This window comes from Poecilia reticulata, chromosome 19 (genome assembly GCF_904066995.2).
Source record: "Poecilia reticulata chromosome 19, P_reticulata-male-v2, whole genome shotgun sequence".
Taxonomy (NCBI): Eukaryota; Metazoa; Chordata; class Actinopteri; order Cyprinodontiformes; family Poeciliidae; genus Poecilia; species Poecilia reticulata.
Genome location: NC_088848.1, coordinates 21521231 through 21539372, shown reverse-complemented (window position 1 = coordinate 21539372; position 18142 = coordinate 21521231). Strand labels below are relative to the sequence as shown.

At 39.1% G+C, this 18142-nt stretch overlaps 2 protein-coding genes across 6 annotated transcripts in view; one reads left to right on the top strand and one right to left on the bottom strand.

The window, feature by feature from the left end:
• The window catches only part of mapk8b (mitogen-activated protein kinase 8b), a 30485-nt gene extending 25407 nt beyond the window's left edge, over window positions 1-5078 (top strand). For 2 of the 4 annotated variants that reach the window (XM_008437931.3, XM_008437932.3), the window contains exon 12: window positions 308-5078. In XM_008437931.3, the coding sequence (XP_008436153.1) occupies window positions 308-459 (152 nt within the window). In that variant the 3' untranslated portion in view covers window positions 460-5078. Of the gene's footprint in view, window positions 1-302 lie in introns of all 4 variants that reach the window. The other 2 variants (XM_008437933.3, XM_017310904.2) reach the window with 1 other exon arrangement.
• arhgap22b (Rho GTPase activating protein 22b) overlaps window positions 4644-18142 on the bottom strand; it is a 35183-nt gene continuing 21684 nt past the window's right edge. For both annotated transcript variants that reach the window (XM_008437934.3, XM_008437935.3), the window contains 7 exons: window positions 16271-16399; window positions 13815-14022; window positions 13582-13714; window positions 13433-13506; window positions 13229-13350; window positions 11817-12816; window positions 4644-11215 (listed from right to left, as the gene is read on the bottom strand). In XM_008437934.3, the coding sequence (XP_008436156.1) occupies window positions 10993-11215; window positions 11817-12816; window positions 13229-13350; window positions 13433-13506; window positions 13582-13714; window positions 13815-14022; window positions 16271-16399 (1889 nt within the window). In that variant the 3' untranslated portion in view covers window positions 4644-10992. The remainder of the gene's footprint in view (window positions 11216-11816; window positions 12817-13228; window positions 13351-13432; window positions 13507-13581; window positions 13715-13814; window positions 14023-16270; window positions 16400-18142) is intronic.

Here is an 18142-nt window from a genome sequence, read left to right as displayed (position 1 = left end):
TTTGACAAATCTTTAAAAGCACCTTTTCAATCTAAAAAAAAATCAGTAGCTCTTTGGGTAGTTTAAAGATCATTGATCGGCCAGAAAACTTCAATCTATGAAGCCATAATTGGAATTAGTTAAATCTTTTTATTTAGCCATTTAGTTGTAGCTATAAAATGTCACCTGCATAGATTTATTCTTTTTCACAGAAACGTCATACCTGCAGTAATTCCCATCTGCAGCCTCAGGTTTGCCCACGACCCCCTCCACCCTTTTTAACAGTAATCGACTGACCTCTGTCCTTTTCCTGTTCCTCATAGTACAGGTGCAGCAGTGAGCAGCAGCCCTCAGCAGCAGCACCAGCACCATCCCTCCACATCCTTGTCCTCTGACCCCACCCTGACCGACACGGACAGCAGCCTGGAGACGGCCCCCGGCCCCGCGGGCCACCCAGGCCCCGTGGGCTGCTGCAGATGACTATCACGCCTCCCCTCACCCCACTGCACCCTCCCCCCCTCTGTGCTCGTCTCCAGTAGTTTAGTGTATTAGTCAGATAGCTGTTTAAGAAAAATGTCTGAAACAACAGATCTTCATCCTGTTTTCCTTTTTCAAATAATCATTCGTAGACTTTTGTTTCTGTCCTAAAATATAATTTTTTTTGTCTATAATTTATTTTTATTTTTTTTTAGAAAATGGTTATTTGACAGATCTCTAAAATGATCTTTTTTTTTTTTTATGAAAGATCTTTCGACAGTTGATATATTTTTTTCTTACTGCTTTTTACAACTCGCCATATAATTGTAGATCACGTTTGTACAGATTCGACAGTAGCTGTCAGTTTCGTCTTCAATACAAACTTTCGGTGAGCCTTTGAAACCTTATTTAATTTCCAGATTCTTCTTTGATCTTCCCTTATTTGATTTAGTCTAAAACATTATGAATCTTGATTTTTTTTGTTTTGTTTGTTTTTTGGCTGCATATGACATCCATTTATTTGAAACTAATTTAGATTTCTTTGTAAAAAAGAAAAGAAAAAAAGGTTGTTCACGATGAGTCAGTACTACTTCCTACATTGTAAAGTTTCACTTTTTATGAATGCTTTATAATTTTCATATTCTTCACTTCCCATTTGGAAAAAAAAAAAGACTGACTAAATGCTGAGATTTGGTTGAGTCTCCTTTTGTCATATTTAGCCTAGAAGAGGGAAGATGTAGGTTGGTTTATTTTGAAGTGCTTTGAAGTTCCTGATTTGTCGGAGCGAGCGGCGTGGACCCGGTTGGGTGGAAAAGTTCTGTGGAAGGATTCGTCGTTGTGATTTGAGAGTTTCTTTAAAAACGTAAAGTGCTGTGAGGTTTGTGACGTCGGTGGCAAAACTAGAATGTGCTTCAGTAAAGTAGGGAAAGCAGATGAACATGCACCTCAATGAATTTGAATGTCGTCAAAAAGGTTCTTTTATTAACTCACTCAAAAAAAATAAAACTATTACTGTATAGATCAACTATACACGATATGTAATTCTGTTTGGATGATTATGGCGATTTTATGATTTCTCATAAAAAGTTTTAGCACTAGCATAAAATTATGAGTGTATTGAAATTAGTTTATTTTGTAATACTGAATTTCTTATGTAATGAAAATGTTGCAATTGCAAAATTATGTCTTTTTGACATCAGAATATTGACAAAGTTTTGCGTACATCTGTAATGGAAAAGCATCTACTGGCTGACTTTCCTGGTTGTGTAGGCCATAATTTAGGCTCAACCAAAACATTTCTGCATTTAACATCTTTTTTCCATGTAATCTTGGCTTTTTTAATAGCTACAAGCCATAATCATCAAATTTAATAGCCGTAAAGGCAAAAAGTAAATTTCTGTCACGAATCTTCACAAATGAAAGTTCAACTTTTTGAATTGACTTGTCAAAGTAAATGAACTTTTCAGTGATGTTCCGATTTCCTGACGTGCATCTGTTTGTTGTCATGGAGAGGAAAGTGATTCTGTTGCGTGGAGCGGTGGGGAAATGCAGCTCCAACTACATGTGAAATTGAAAATGAAAATGAGAAAGGGAGCTTTTTTCTTTTTTTTTTGTGCGTGTGTGTCGGCCAAACAAACAGACTCAACCTATTCTTAACGAATGCAATAAACGTCGCCCTCTTTTGAGTGTGTTTTGATTCTGGAAAGGTAAAGTGCCTGTCGTTCGTCCTTCATTCCTGCGTTTTGCTGGAAGGGTGTGTGTTCGTTATGCGTAAGCTTTTCTGGTGTCTCGATAACGGTAGTGTCTGTCAAAACAGTACTGTGTGGTGGGGTTGTGGTTCTCACAAAATGTCTATTTTTTTACTTGTTTTGAGTTTGGGCCCTGGAAATGGGAGAGCGTCGTCTCGCAGGTCTAAGGAGAAAAACGTAACGTCGAAGAAACTGAGGAGTTTTAGCAAGTGTTTAAGTCATTTCAGAGGTCTTTCATCAAAGTGAGAAGAAGTCTCTGTTTCACAGCGACCAGAACATACGTTAAAAACACATCTTCTAGGATTTCCTTTTTGGTTGTTATTGTCAGATGTTTGAATTGAAAGAGAGATTTCCTTAACGTTCTAAGTTAATGTATATTACTGGATTAAGCAATTTAAGTTTCGTAACCCGACTATAACGGTCCGGTCGAGTTCCTGTGGTGAAATTGGCTATTTGCATAAGGAAAGCAACAGATTAGCTTGTTGACGAGCCGCCAATGATATTATTTTCACACTGTAGTGGTGTAAGCTGTAGCTCGCTGTTGCGATCAGTTTTGGCGTCTCGTCATCTGGGAAACGTCAGGGTAAACACAGATGGAACCGTCTGCTCCAGTTTCTGTTCTGACTTAGTCCCGACCGGTGACCATATCTGTGTCAGAACTGCTGGCAGACTTACAGCTGAACTTACTAAATCGGGTTGCATCATTAAAACTTGACACACACTATCGTAAACACACCAGATAATTGAGATACTTATTATGTTTGATAATCTATGATGTCATTATCTGTTTTGCAAAAAAAAAAAAAAAACTCCACTAATGCTAATTAGTTTAAGTAATGGCATTTTATCTCTAGCTTCATGGGACTAGCAGTTACTAGCTAAACATATTGATGCTAATGCCAGCAATTAATCCCATTGAATCTTTTAGTATGTCATTAAGTAGTAAGTTAGCTTCTCCGCTAGTTCCGAAACTCCTGCAAGGTTAGGGACAAAGCGAGGTATAATTCTGTACTAGTTTCTACACTGACATAAGATGACTTATTTTCTTCATTATTTAGATGAATGATATTGGGTTGAATTTAATTTTTTGTGACAAAAACAAACAGCATTAGCAATAACCATTTATTTATGCTAATGTCTGTAAAAAATAGTGCTAACTGTACCGCTGTGCATTTTAACAAAATAAATTAGCTTGTCAGCTAGCTTTGAAATATTTAATTTTTGGAAATAATTATGTGTTTTTGACAAATATACTTAATTGTATTAAGTATATTAATACTTAATATGAGAAATATTAGCTTTATGAGTTAACCATATTAGTTACACACAAACAGTACATTAGCAGTTAGACATTGTTTTTAATTTATTTGAATGTAATACATTTAACAGTTAATAATACTGCTACATATGCATGCTAACAAGTTCTGTTCTGTTTCAACAAAATGTAGCTAAAAGTCAAACACTGGCTATTGCGAAAGGTTGCGCAGCTGATAAAGTAACAAGAAGCTGTAAGGTTCGGAGATCTTTAGTTGCAAATTTAATTTTATTTTTGTTTTCCTGAAACATAATAGAAAAACCAAAAAAGCATATTCTGAGTAGCACAGGTGTTGAAAAATAACGTTTAGCATTGTCACTCATATTTGAACATAACTTATTAGCAAGCAAGCACTAGTGTACGAAGGAACAGTTAAAGTATTAAGCAAATGATTGCTTTTTGTAGCGAGTTTAATTGGTGCAACCCGTTTTAAAAGAATATCAGAATGATTATGAAGTAACTTTGATGCCCTTGCAGCCAAATCCATCAAATATAAAACTCAGTGCAGCAGTTGCTGTAGTTTACAGTAACAAAGTATAAGTTTCCAGTAAAAGAAAAAATAGTCATTTTAATAGGGAGGCAAACAGTGGCATTTATCCAGTACTGATATTAGCAAAGAGGGGGAAAAAAAAAGATTTATTGTCAGAAGTGCTCTTAATATTTTTTTTGCCCAACACTGGGGGGGCATCAATTTGAGTCATATACATATCCATGGTATCTTTTTTTTTTTTACATTGTTGTTTTTCTAGTAGTATTACTTCATCTCTCTAAGCAAATCTACTCTGATTTAAGTCGACTTTGATGAACTACCTCACGCTGAATTTCTGTCAGTTCTTGGTAATATTTTGTCACCTGCAGAATGAGCTTTCAAAGGTGTGTGAATAACAGATTCCATTATTTATTTATTTGAAAGTGTACTATTTGTCGGTTTCAAGCAGACTTCTAGTTTTGTACATTATGTATACTTCACCCAGAAGTAAAAGAATTATTGTTTTCTTTTTATTTTATTTTTTTTTACTAAATGTGCAATACCTTCAGCAAACTGTGCTAGTTGTATGTATAGGTTTAGCATTTGTTAGCATTCTCCTGAAGGTAAAGAAAATGTTTGGTACTGTCGATTCATGTTTTCTTTCTTTCTGTTTTTTTTTTTTTTTTTACAAATTGATTTTTATTTGTGATTTGTTTTATAGTTATAATGTTACGTAATCTGTCACACCCACCCAAAAACTCTGTCAGGGTTTGATGGAGAGACTGATGTTTCATCGAATAACCCTGGTCTGATAGATCTTTTTGATGTGGGCTGTATTAGTATAAGATGCACAAAAAAGTGAGTAAATACCTACAAGAAATCGTTATGTTATTCTATGGTGCTGGTTTGTAATGTTTGCCAGTGAATCCAGCCATGCTACTAGTTTTAAGAATTCCTGGATCTGTGCGTCCCAACCGCAACCAATGGAAAAAAAAAAAGTGCACTAAAAGAAAACATGCACTGGGATCTCGTGATGCCACCTCTTATAAATGGAAAGAACATCTACTGCAAATAAAGAAATACACTTTGATTTGTGACTGCATGTCTTTTACTGTAAAAACAAAAGTTTAGATTTTTTTTTTTAGTTGGCACTTTTGGTTCTTTTCGATGATATTTTCATAATTGGCGGTGCCATTAGCATCTCTAACAACTTCCATAAAATGTATGTAAATGCTTTTGATTCGTTTACCCTTTCCTTTTTTTATTTAAATCTACAAATCTTGAGTTAATCATCACTGACTTCCTGTGTCCCGAAAGGGTAAATATTACATACAAATATATTTTTCTCGCTTACCGTTGAAATTAAAGTCGAGAGAAAATGGCATTCAGTTAATCCAGAGGAGTGTGGATCTTCATTAGGAACAAAATAGCAACTTGCTTAAACTTGCCCATATTGCAGTCAACCAAACCATTTTCAAACCTCGCGCAGTCCAGTGGACCCCGCGTGAGCTTTTTGCTCTGCGCACGGCCTCGCACTAACGTCGCGTGCACTTTCGGAAAATGACGGGCTGATGGGAGCGACCCCCGTCGCTTCCCTATAGTCCGACCGACCACGCAATCTGCCGCGCTACAACTCCGTGAGGGTGAAGTGGGACAACGACTACCAAGACTGACTAGAACCCATGTTTACTTCCATAACAAGGTAAGGTAAATGTCAAGTCCTCATAAGGGCTAGTAAATGCTATCTGTTGTTGGGAGACATGCTATGAAAAAGAAACTCTTTCTCTCTCTCTGGCCTTACGGACACTTGAACTGTTTTGGTCACATACAAGTAGGGTTGCCACCTTTCAGAAATCAAAATAAGGGACGTCCACTAATGCTCGTCGCCCTAGTCTCATAAGCGCGCGCTACCAAGGGACTGCGGGGGCAGCGGGTCGGTTGGTCTGTGTTACCCAGAAAGCAGTTGGGCACTATCGCAACACCAACACCGTGAGTGAAACAATGACTGGAGCAGCCTACTATATAAAGTACTCGGGGACCACTTAGTTATTTGAAGAATGCATACGGAACGCGCTACATTTAACAGCCAAAAGTCATACCACCCCTCTAATGTCTCTTTCCAGCATTACCATGTTAGTATTTGTCATGGTTGTTTACACAGATTTGATCATCAGATAAGAAAGTTTTGAGGTCTACCACCTGTCATAAATCAAAAGTGTAATGTAGCCCATCCAGATACAGCAACGCACTTTGAACTCCACACCTTTGATCTCAGTTCATGCCCACTATTCAGATTGTGTTGGATTTGTTTGTAACACTCATTTTCAATTGGCCAGCATAGATGGGAAGATAGAAAACGGTGATAGCAGCTTGACGTTATAAACACCATGCATAAAACAAGCACTTTCCAATTCCATCCATCCATCCATCCATTTTCTTCCGCTTATCCGGGGTCAGGTCGCGGGGGCAGCAGCTTCAGAATGGAGGCCCAGACTTCCCTCTCCCCAGCCACTTCTTCCAGCTCCTCCGGGGGAATCCCAAGGCGTTCCCAGGCCAGCCGAGAGACGTAATCCCTCCAGCGTGTCCTGGGTCTTCCCCGAGGCCTCCTCCCGGTGGGACGTGCCCGGAACACCTCACCAGGGAGGCGTCCAGGAGGCATCCTTACGAGATGCTTTGTTTTATGAAATTATTATTCCAATCACCTTGACTATGAGCAAATGAACTTGTTTTCCATCTCACACGTTCAGGTTCACCTTTGTCTTGTGTGACAGTTGTCTTTATTTCTCAGATATGGCCATTCATTACAACAATGTGAATCTATAATAAATAAGCACCATCGATATTAAGAAGAATCTAACTTACATACAAGTACCTGCCATTGTGTTTTCCCCATCACAGTCTAAACATTGTGAAGGAAGTGAGGAGCTCAAAAACTGTACAATCTTGGAAAATAACGATGCTTTTTTGATCCTTGTGTCACAAAAATCACAGTGTCCAATCGAAGTCCAATTTTTCAGTGAACTGCAACAGTCGGTTTATAAAGGGTCAGATAAAACTGCAAAAAGCTCTTTCATGATCATCCATACCATCTGTATTAGTCCAACTTTGTAAAGGTGTGGCTGGAGTAAAATAAAGTCTTAGATTTCTGTCACAGGGCTGGTTTCGATCCACAACTCATTCACTATGTTGACACATTCTTGATTCAAAACTTCCAATCACTTTACAATTACTAATTAATTTATCAGTCAGTTTCGAAGAATAAATATTTAATTTGCAAGCTCCATCTTTTAGTTTGCAAACTAAATATGTAGCTTCAAGCTGAATATTTAACAAAATATTTAGTTATCATTAGCAAACAAAATTTTTAGAACTTGCAAACTAAATATTTAGTTATCTAGCTCCAAAGTACATTTTTAGATAAAAAAAATCAGTTAGCAATCTAAATATTTTACCTCAATCTAAATAGCAAGCTAAATATTTAGTCTACAAACTAACTAATTAGCTTAAAACTATTTTGTTTGGAGCTAAATATTTTGTTAGCATAGCAAATTAAGTATTTAGTTTGTTTGCTAATACCAACTAAATATTTAATTTGGAGCTAAATATTTTGTTTGCTAATGCTAACCAAATATTAGGTTTGAAACCACATACTTAGCTAATTAAATATTTAGTTTGAAACTGTGACACTTATGACTGAGTGAATAACTTCATGCAAATGTGACTAAAAATGAGTCCCCTTATTTTTCTTATAACTGACTAAATAACCCAAATTATTGCCATTAATTTTTGATCCATAGCTCATTCACTATATTGATACATTCTTGATGCAAAACTTCCAATCACTTTACAGTTTACAAACATCAGTTGGCACCATTAAATGATTCAGTAGCCTCAGGCATTGGTTCCATACTACAACAAAGCAAAACGGAGGAAAAACAAAAGAGCAGCCACCATGTGGGTGAAAATTAGCACCACAAGCAAGCAACATTTCTTTTTTTTTTTCATGTTCATAAACACTTCCCTGAAGGCACAGTCAGGAAACTCCATTGTTTCTCTGAGGGCAGTGTTCAGCTTCATGTGCCAAAATCAACATGGCTTCCAGTCAGTCCATTCTGATCTCATGTGAGTGAATCACTGATGAGGCAGTCCAGCTTTGGTATTTACTGTGTCCAACAGGGAAATAGGAAAGTATTCACTCCTCCCCTTACAGATTTTGTCTTCTGTTTTGATTTTTCACACCTACATGTTTCAGGTCAAAGAGAACCTTAGTTATGGATGCAGGTTTTCCACTGATGATCTTTTGTATTAAGGGGGAAAATTTATCCAACCCAAACAAGCCTTATGAGAAAAATGTCTTCCCATTAAGTTATGAATTATAATAAACTACATTATTTGGAAGGTTAAATTCAGTTTCAGTTGCCTGCCCTGTGAAATCAAGAATCTTACACAGAATCTGTCAACCAACACGAAGTAGGCTAGTAGATCTCAGCCCATTGGTAGTGGATATCTACCAGCGACCCCCCCCGTTTTTGTGTTAAAATCTTTTAAAAGTTACAAGAATTTGGAGGTGCACGACCAGGCACCTGCCAACGAGCAGGTGTGGTGATGGTGCAATTGATGCACAACCCCCTTGCACCCGATTCAACGCATCTACTATAAACCTTGTTTAATCCGTCTTTACTGTTGCTGTTAATGGTGTACAAAAAGCCCTACTTTAAGTAAACAAACAATATTAGGCTGGTTTGGATGCAAGTAAAGCCTGTTGGTCCACCAGGCTTATAATTCACTGAAGGTTGTTTTGGACATTATTTTTCCCTTAATACATGGAATCAATTTTTCTTTGTCAGATGTAAAATATAATTAGAAACATTTAAGTGAAACAGAAAAGTAAAAACAGAACAAGTCTTTAAGGGAGCTAAGTGATTGGTTACTGGCTCTGTATGATAGATTAAATAATAAATGCTTGAGGAATTATAAACGTAACCCTTGATACATGACAGACATTAATAACGTGAGGGTCCAACAGAAGAGCCAGGGTTTGCCATCTTGCCTGCCCTGTGAAATCAAGGGCAGGCAAGATGCCCTATATGGTTTCCGTGTCACTGGAAGGGCCTGAGGACAACTACAGGACTGAGGCAGCTGTGTCAGAAGTCCGTTCCAGATGCGTTTTGGAAATGTGTTATTCAGGAAATTGAAAGTCTAGTTTATTGATACCTGCTTTTGTTAATACAATATACAAACTTAATATTCAACCTCCTCCACAATGTTTGTAGTACAAATATGGAAAATGGAAAGACCTCTGCTAAAGTTGTTATTGTACATAGTCCAGTTAGCCAAGTTTATTTAAAGGTAAATTGGTTATCTTGTATTTAGATAATTTTATTCGACCAGGTATGAAGATACACTAACCACTGATTAGTTCATTTTTCCAAAACGAACAACAAAGCAATGATCAACTGACCTTTCATTGTGGCCAATAGCCAAACCCAGTTAGCTTGGGTAATCCAGGCGAAGCCCAAACTCTTATTTCTAATCAAATAAATAGTCTGAACATTTTGTTTTATATAAGTACAGATTTCACCATATATTACTGAGTATTTGAGGGCTTTTCAATGAGCATATGTGACTAGCTCTTTCTTGGTCTGGTGGCAAGCTAGCAGCACTATATGCTAGTTTGCATAAAGCTCATTGAAAAAGATGTTGAGTCACCTATGTTCGTCTTTTTTAGTGAGCATGGGTGGGCATCTTCTTCTTGGTCTGGTGTTATGATAACAAGTATCAAGTAGCAGCACTTTATGTACATATATGGGTACAAATATTGGTCAAAGTATTACTTAACCTAAGGCCATGGTTCTCAAACTAAGGTACTAAGGTACAATCCTGTCAGAAGTAATGTGAAAGTGAAGCAATAATGAGTTCTTCTGACTTTTGTTCCATTTTTTCCCCCTGAAGTTGGAACTAGAATCTGGGATTTAGATAAAACTCAGCCAAAGCAGTTCCAAATTAAAAACCAGCAAGATTTGGTAAATTCTGTATTCGAGGCTAACATCTCTTAGCTTTACCAGCCAATAACAATGTATATTTATCTGTTTTGTGCATTCAAATGCTGTGTCATCCAGTTCCCTTAAAAGATGTTAAACAGTAGTGTGTGACAGATTTAATGGCATAAATTATCATACATTCCCAATAACATTCTTTTTTCTTTTATCTACCAATTTCACATGAAAGACAGCCATGTTGGATTTCTAAATTGGAGCTGATGAGAAAAAACTACGTTTCTCACTGGGAATTCTGACTTAAGAGACCTTTTGAGAAATTGAAAAACTCAATATTTTGTTGTGACAGTTTTAAAATAACTGCCAAAAAAAATATGACAAAATAAATAATATATATCTGGGAAAGATGGTGTTTTCCCCCAAAATGTGGTATTTACTGAGATGGTAACAGTTATAAAAAGTTCAAGAACCACAGAATTAAGCAAAAGGTAAAAAGCAGATTTGATCAAATCTCAAACTATTGCTTCTGTAAATATAAATAAATAATAAATGGTTCCTATAATTCTACAGTGTTAGTACAAGACCGATGGAAAGTAGTGGTTGAAGAAGCGCTCTCTGGTACAAAGCTTTGGGGAAGTTATGTTACCATTTTTCAGTCATGGAACAGGCACCTGAGATGTTTATGACACTGCCTTCATTAGAAACATGAAACCTCATGAACAGGGAATGCTAACAGCAGGAGCTCCATCTTCATGTTCAGTTTCAAGCATGCCAAAGAGTCAACCCTCCTAAGGACCGTGTCACAGAACAATGATGACATTTACTTCCTTCAGCATTTCTTTTCATCAATTTCAAGCTTGTTGGAAATGTGCAACAGTATGCTTCCTTTCATTCTTCTACTGTAAGTTATTTCCTTAAAGAAGCGTCCTGCTGCTTCGAGCCCACAGACGTCAGTTGACAGTTACGGCGCTGTTTCTGCTAATGCTAAAACAGGAAATCCATGTTGAGTCAAATGTCGCTTGTCCTTGAGCCCAGGGCCAGATTGCCCAGCGTGGAGAAGAAATCCTCCATCTCCTTCTCCAGGAGACGGTTTCGGTTCTCGGCGTCTTCCCGCGCCCGCTCCGAGTTCCGCAGCTTGATCTCCAGCATGCGCTGCTTTTTCTTCTCTTGCTCCATCTCTTGTTCTAAACGCTCCACCTGGGCACACAGTGCTGTGCTGGACTCTTCCAATCTGAAGGGGTGCAGCACAGGACAGACAAAGGTCAGGGGTGATCGTACGAGATGATGTATCTGTATTCTGGATCTGTATTTGTAAGCTGACTAGTTTGCTAATGAAATATCTCATTTGAGACCGTGACATATCTGACTGAATGACTAACATATATTTTCCTTATGACAGACTGAGTTATTACAGTTGATTTTTGACTGTTTAACTTTACAAAGAGTTTGCAATCTACACCAGTTAAAATGGCTGCTTGTGTGATTGTTGTTCCTGTTACCTAGGTGCTTAGGTGGACGGTTTGCAGTTATGCCAAACTCTTTCCATTTACAAATTATGGCTTGAACAGTGGTCAACCTAGCCTTGTTTTAAACCTCTCCACAGCATTGTCCCTCACCTGTGTGCTGTGTTCCTTAATTTTCATAAAGCTGGTTGTTTTCTAATGTTCTCTAATAAACCTCTGAAGCTAGAAACAGAACAGCTGGATTCATAAATAATATCCAGCTGCATGTGGCTGCATATCTGTCATCACAGTTATACATGCTGATAAAACCAGTAAGAAAATTGTATTTTTGCTTTCCATTGTTCAAAAGATTCTGCTGTCTCTACTTACTTCTGAATACTGGTCTCGTATGTTGTCCTCTGTTTCTTCAACTCCTCCTTCAGTTCCTCCACCAGAGTGTTCAGGGTCAGGGTAGTCCCATCTCCGTCTTCTGTCATAATAATGGACGGTACCCCTGCCACCGCGGGCACGTTTTCGCTTTCGCCGAATGCCACACTGCTGTTGCAAAGATCCATGGCCTCACATCCGGCCAGGTCCACTCCCGGCTCTGTCGTCCTCCCGGCTTCCTTTTCTCTCTCAGTCTCCCTCTGGCTTTCTGTCCACTCCGTCCTCTCATCGCTATCCGCTCCACCTCCAAAGTTCTGATGTGTCAGAGGTTCTCTGCCAGAGTCTGGAACAGAGATATCGCAAGAGGAGCTCGACCACGGTGTGCTGGAGACACTGGGAACACTCCCCGTGCTGGAGGAAGACGTGACGTTGTCATAAGTGGACAGTCTCTGGGATGACCCAGTGGAGTCTCGATCTCTGGCGGATCGCTCCCCTGAAGAAGTGCGGCGGTGTCCCCTCAAGGAGGACAGACCATTCATGAGCCAGTTACCTCCGCCACCGGAAGGAGCACTTGTATCTGCCACTGTGGCACCTGTGGCAGCTTGCTTAGCCTGTGGCTGTGAACGGGGAGTTGAAGAACTTTTGAAAGAGTATTTCCAGGAAGGCATGGTCTTGGCTTGTTTACTTGGACTGACTACGGGCTCTCCTTTCCCCGTTGTAGGCACCATTTTTGGTCCGGGGTTTGGGTTGGGGTTGATAGCCGCAGACAGTTTGGCGTCCAGAGATGAGGCACTGCTGTGGAGTTCTTGTTCAGTGTTGGAAGCCGGACCACTCTGCAGGTCCTCCTCAGAGATCCACGCTCCCAGGCTGCGGTGTTGGAGCTGATGCCCCTGGGCAGGTAACTCCATTAGGGGCAAAGCAGGTCCTTCGTGGTCCCTCCCTGAGTATAATCGCTGGTGTTCCCTAATGAGGACTGTCATTAGGTGCTGGACCAGAGAAGTTCCTAGACAATGTGCATGCAAAATGTTATTGTGATTATGCGAAAGGCTAACACAAAGTAGTATGGAGTTTTCATGTTTTTCACAATTAAAAATCTGAAATGCCTGGCACACATTTCTGTTAAACCCCCTTAACTCTAAAACCCTTAAATAAAACTCAGTGGAATTACATTCAGAAGGTTTCCAGCTGAGTCGCCCTCAGCGTAATTGAGTTTCAGTGCAAATTCAGCTGATCTGTGAAGACCTAGAAACTATTAATGAAATAAAAGCTTGATAAAGACCAAAGAAGACCAGCAGTGAAACCATTCACTTTACAGTTATGCACTACGCTGTGTTGGTGTTCAAGCATCACAGAATGTAAAGAGGCTTAAGGGGTATGAAAACACTTGTGAGCCGTCGTGTATTTGGTATTCATACCCTCCATGAGAGTAACTGGGTCCTCCATCTTGGTTCGAAGGATATTTGGTCCAAATACTGTGGCCAGGTTCTGGACGCTCATCTTGTTCTCGTTGCAGTGGGACTGAACCTCATCAAGAAACCTGAAAACAAAACATTCCCAAAATTAGACCAAAAGAAACACAAATTGTTTACTGAGGTTGCGTTGAAAGGAAGAGGACTGACTTGCATATGTACTTGAGGAGATTGTAATTAGGCAGAGGTAGAGTGTTAACTTGTTTCCCAAGCTCCTGGATCCCCTGATTTAAAATAAAATATATTAGTTATTGTGAAAGTGATGGCACCAAAACTCCTTACAACTAAACAGTCCAAACCTCCTCCTCGTCTTTGGCCAAAAGCTGTGCACAGGTTAGAAAGTCCTCATATTTGGAGAAAGGAATGACTGGTTCAGGCAGTTCTCTCAGGTACAACTTCAACAAAGATGCCACCGTGTGGACGTCTGTGTTACTGTGAGTCAGTACATGTAAAAAGAAGGAAGTATCAGAACTGTAAAAGTCACGGACACAAGATATTGCATTTTGTCAACCTCCCAACCTCTACCCCTTACCTGTCAAACAAAGGCTTGTCTCCGCAGTCAAAGGCCTCTTGAAGATCTTTGACCAGATTGGCCTGTCCGGGCATCCGAAAGAGACCCTCTTCATCCAGGCCCCTCTCTCTGATGAAATCCACACACTGCTCTACCAACAGCGGTGCCAGCCGGGGGCCAAACTTCCTCTCAAACTGCACTGTGTCCTCCAGACGTTGGCCAAAAATTCCTGAAGATAAACATTTGAAAAAGAAAGTCTGATTGCAAGAAATTGTTCGAGGCTTTGCTGTGTGGAGGGTGGTTTTGTAAACCTAACAACCTTTCAAACATTAGTTGATGTGGTTTGAAACAGGATTACTAGGATTACTGTGTCACTAGGTAACTGGAACTGTAGTCGTACAGTGATCAGTACACAGTCCTCCAGTATTTTGCTATTGTTTTTGTGATTTTTTTAGCAGTCAACATGACTGACTTTGTGGTGGTTCTTTAGAAATATTAGAAATTCTGGACAATAATTTGACATCAAGTACGGATGAGGCAGAAGTGGGGTATAAGTAAGACCTACTGCCACCTGCAGGTTGGAGTGAGCAGCGACTTAAACCCAATGTTTGACAATTTTTGCAAAACATTTTCAGTAAACTCACAATTATGTGGTGGAATGGAAAAATGTGGGAATCTGTTTATTTTACGTGAATTTCCCTTATTGGAGAATGAAGAAAAACTGGTGGGACTGATTACAGTAGACAGCGATTCAAAAGGTATTTTCTTGAATATGGAGCAAGGGGATTCACTCTGGTGAGTGGCCCCAACCCTAACCTGCAAATAGCTGAAATCTGTGAACACTTAATAACGATAATGCAATAACAATATGAAAATGATTGTAAAAAGATACACTAAGACAAAATGTAATTAGAATAAATGTTGTTAGAGCAATACAATTCATCCCCAACTTTAGTCGTTACTAACTTTAGAATTTATTTGATGTAATACTTAATAAAAACATAAATATACTTAGCTTAAACCAGCTATTCTGACAGCCTATGTGTATTGAATTAGCAGCTAATTACTGTTTGACTGGCTGCAGCAGTCACAGGTGGCTGACAGCTCGCAGTAATCGTGGTACTTCACCATGCAGGAGCTGCACGGCAGCAGAGAGCGTCTTTCATACATCCCAAAGCCGCATTTCACAACGTTAATCCATCCCGTGTCTGGCATTTCACTCTGGGAACCAGGGGATTAATCCTTCATTTCCAAACTCCAGAACCGAATCAAGTAAGCTGAGGCAAACTAGACGACTGCAGCACAGCAGAAGAACATGATGAGGTCAGTGCGCTGTTAACCTAAACTCCGAGAGCTGGCGACAGGTCTATTCTGGACTGTGAACCGAGACGAGACACACACACACACGCCTCTCCGGGACCTGTGAAACTGAGAGGGCGGCTGGAATCATGACCGAGCCACACATAGAACACAGTTTATTAGCTCCATTGATGTAATTGTTGCTAATTACCTCACACTGTCACAGTTTAGGGTTAATGTTCTTTTTCTTGTAAGATTTGAGCTAACTGGCTCAAGTAAGACGTCGCTAAGCTAATGTTACAAAGCTAGCGAATATGGTTACTTTTTTTGGGGTACATTTCTACCGTAGTTTTACACATTGTTATATATTTCTTTTCAGATTTATACTCTAAGCAATGTAGTTGACTTACAATAAATAAATAAAAATGTAAAGTTTAATAATGTACAAGTTAAAAAAGCATCTCCTTGAGACAGAATGACAAATATAACAAGTCTGCCAGTGATGTCATTCATGATATTATTGGTAACTTACTCCAAATTTATGCTCCTATTAATATAGTTCCTTCTTGTGGTAACATAAGACTCTGGTGTTAAGCTGTGTCTTGGTCCTCTATACAGTCAGACATGTCTGGATATCTTTCTATCCTGTCAAGTTAACTAGTCTGGGATGTGAAGCTAATGATTAACATCAGACTAGTTGGTTCCTGCATCAAACCATCATTCAAACCAAAACCAGTCATACACAGCAACAAGTTCCCCTCAACTGATGGCAGAAACAAAATAGAAGCTCGTGATCTAATTTAGTCTATATTGGAAAGATCCTGGAATAGATAGACTGGATCATGTTTGTGAAGACGTTGCTGGCTAGGAACAGCTAGGATACTGACCGGCTATATAATCTAACTTGACACAGATAAGCTAAAGCTGAGATATGATGTTGGCATTTCCATTTTAAACGTTAAAATCTCGTTTCAAATGCATTTTGTAGATTTCTGGAGCCTGTGTGGCCGACATGAAATGAACATTTTCCCCGGTTTTGGAGGTCTGCCTCCAGACATTATTTAGCATAGGTTTTTATTTTCATTGCTGTTATTCTGAAGACTGAAGAATGTTAGTCTTCATCTTCCCTACATAAACCATGTCTTTTCCATGTGTTTTTGGTTGAGGCTTGAGTTTACCTCCACCAAATGGTGCCCAGATGACCCGCCGTATGGCCTTGACCCAGTCATCCATGTCGGTCTGCGAGCTTGCCATGAGCAGGAAGGATTCATGGCTAATCGGAGCACGGTCCTTCTCTCCCGTTCCACCTGGCGAGGGACAAAGACGAGTAGAGAGGGGAGTACAGGTGACTGAACATGTGACACACTTATTACATAGTTATGGGAATGAAACCGTGTGGGAAATTTAAACTAAAGCGTTAATACGTCAAATAAGCTATGATACGGAGACTAAGACATGGAGACAAAGACCTTATTGTTATTGACAATGTCTACGGTTTAGAAATGTAAAGATGTGGGCTAGCTGCCAGCATCAGAGTATAGCAAAGTTGAACTCCTTACTGCCTGAACGCACAGTATCGTGGTGTGAAAGTGTTTACCCTCTTTCCTGATGAGCTTTTTTTATTTTGTATGTTTGTCACACTGCAGTGTTTCAAATCATCAAACCAATTTTAGTCAGATGTCACAAGTAAACACAAAATGCAGTATTTAAATGAAGATGACTATTAAGACAGAATTTTTTTTTACGTGGTTCTGTGTGGAAAAAGTAATTGCCCTCTAAACCACAAATCTTTGAGGAATTGTTCTAATTCAGCCACAGTCTATCCACCTCTGGTTATGTTATTGTTCATAATACTGTTATACAATCAAACAATTTTTACACTATTTTTATTACTTTTGGATTTATGCAAAATACTCCCAAACCATCTGTTTTCTAAAGGTGGAGAAAGATGCATTACATCTGTCTCGCCACTAGATGGCTTCATTAGTTCTGGTCAAAGCGCTTGATCTAATCCTGAGCAGATTGTTTTAGCTGAAACATCAGCACATAAACACACTGATACACGACATATAAAGACACTAAATTTGGGAGGCAAAAAAGAAACATAATTAAGATTGCTATAAGGTAATACTGCTAAATAAGAAATTCTATGAAAAGGAAAAAAAAACAGAAGGAAGCAAGAAATAAAAAAAATCACTTTTCTTATCTCTTTAGCACACACTTGAGTAATTCAGAGAATGTCTCTGTTTTCCTGTTTGGACCCATTAGTGTCGGGCGGTGGTGTTGCCACAGCCACAGCCATTGTTGTCACAGTCATTTAACCAAATTTAAACAGCAGCTCAATGGAAGCTGAGGGCCATTGTCACCCAGCTTTTTAAAGTCACACTCTCATGATGAGCAGGGCTGCATCGTATGACCATACCAGCCAGTAGAACAGGAGTATAATCCAGCTTCATTCAGGAACATGAGGTTTACAACTGATCAACACGGAAATCAAATGAGGGATTCAGTCTGCCCGAGCAAACTGAAAGTTATAAAAAAAGAAGAGGAGTATGAATACATCTCATCCTGTATCTCCAGTGACGCACACTATTGGTGAATTGCTCTTTTTCTGAAATGTTGTAAGGATGCACAACATCAATGACGTTTCACATATTTTCCCCAAAGCTTTGGGGACCATCGAGATGTGTTTTAGTTTTGCCAAACATGAGATGGGTTTTGTGCTCGTTTGGCAGCACAGAGCAGCGTAGTGGACAGCAGAGTAGTGAACAACAAAACGAAAGTAAAGATGCTCAGTATGAACAGTACCTAAACTGCTATGGGACTAAACAGTGAATTGGGAATGTAATAATTTCTTCTAACAATTAATACGAATTCAAGTCAAGGAATGCAAGTACTTCCCCTAAAAAGTATCTTACGTATTTGTCACTCATTTCAGAAAGCTTAGCTTATATTTTGTAAATATTCATTACACAAAGTGAAATATTTAAAGCATGTAGTCTTGTAATTTTGATGAATATGGCTTGCAGATTAAGGAGACCCCAAATTCA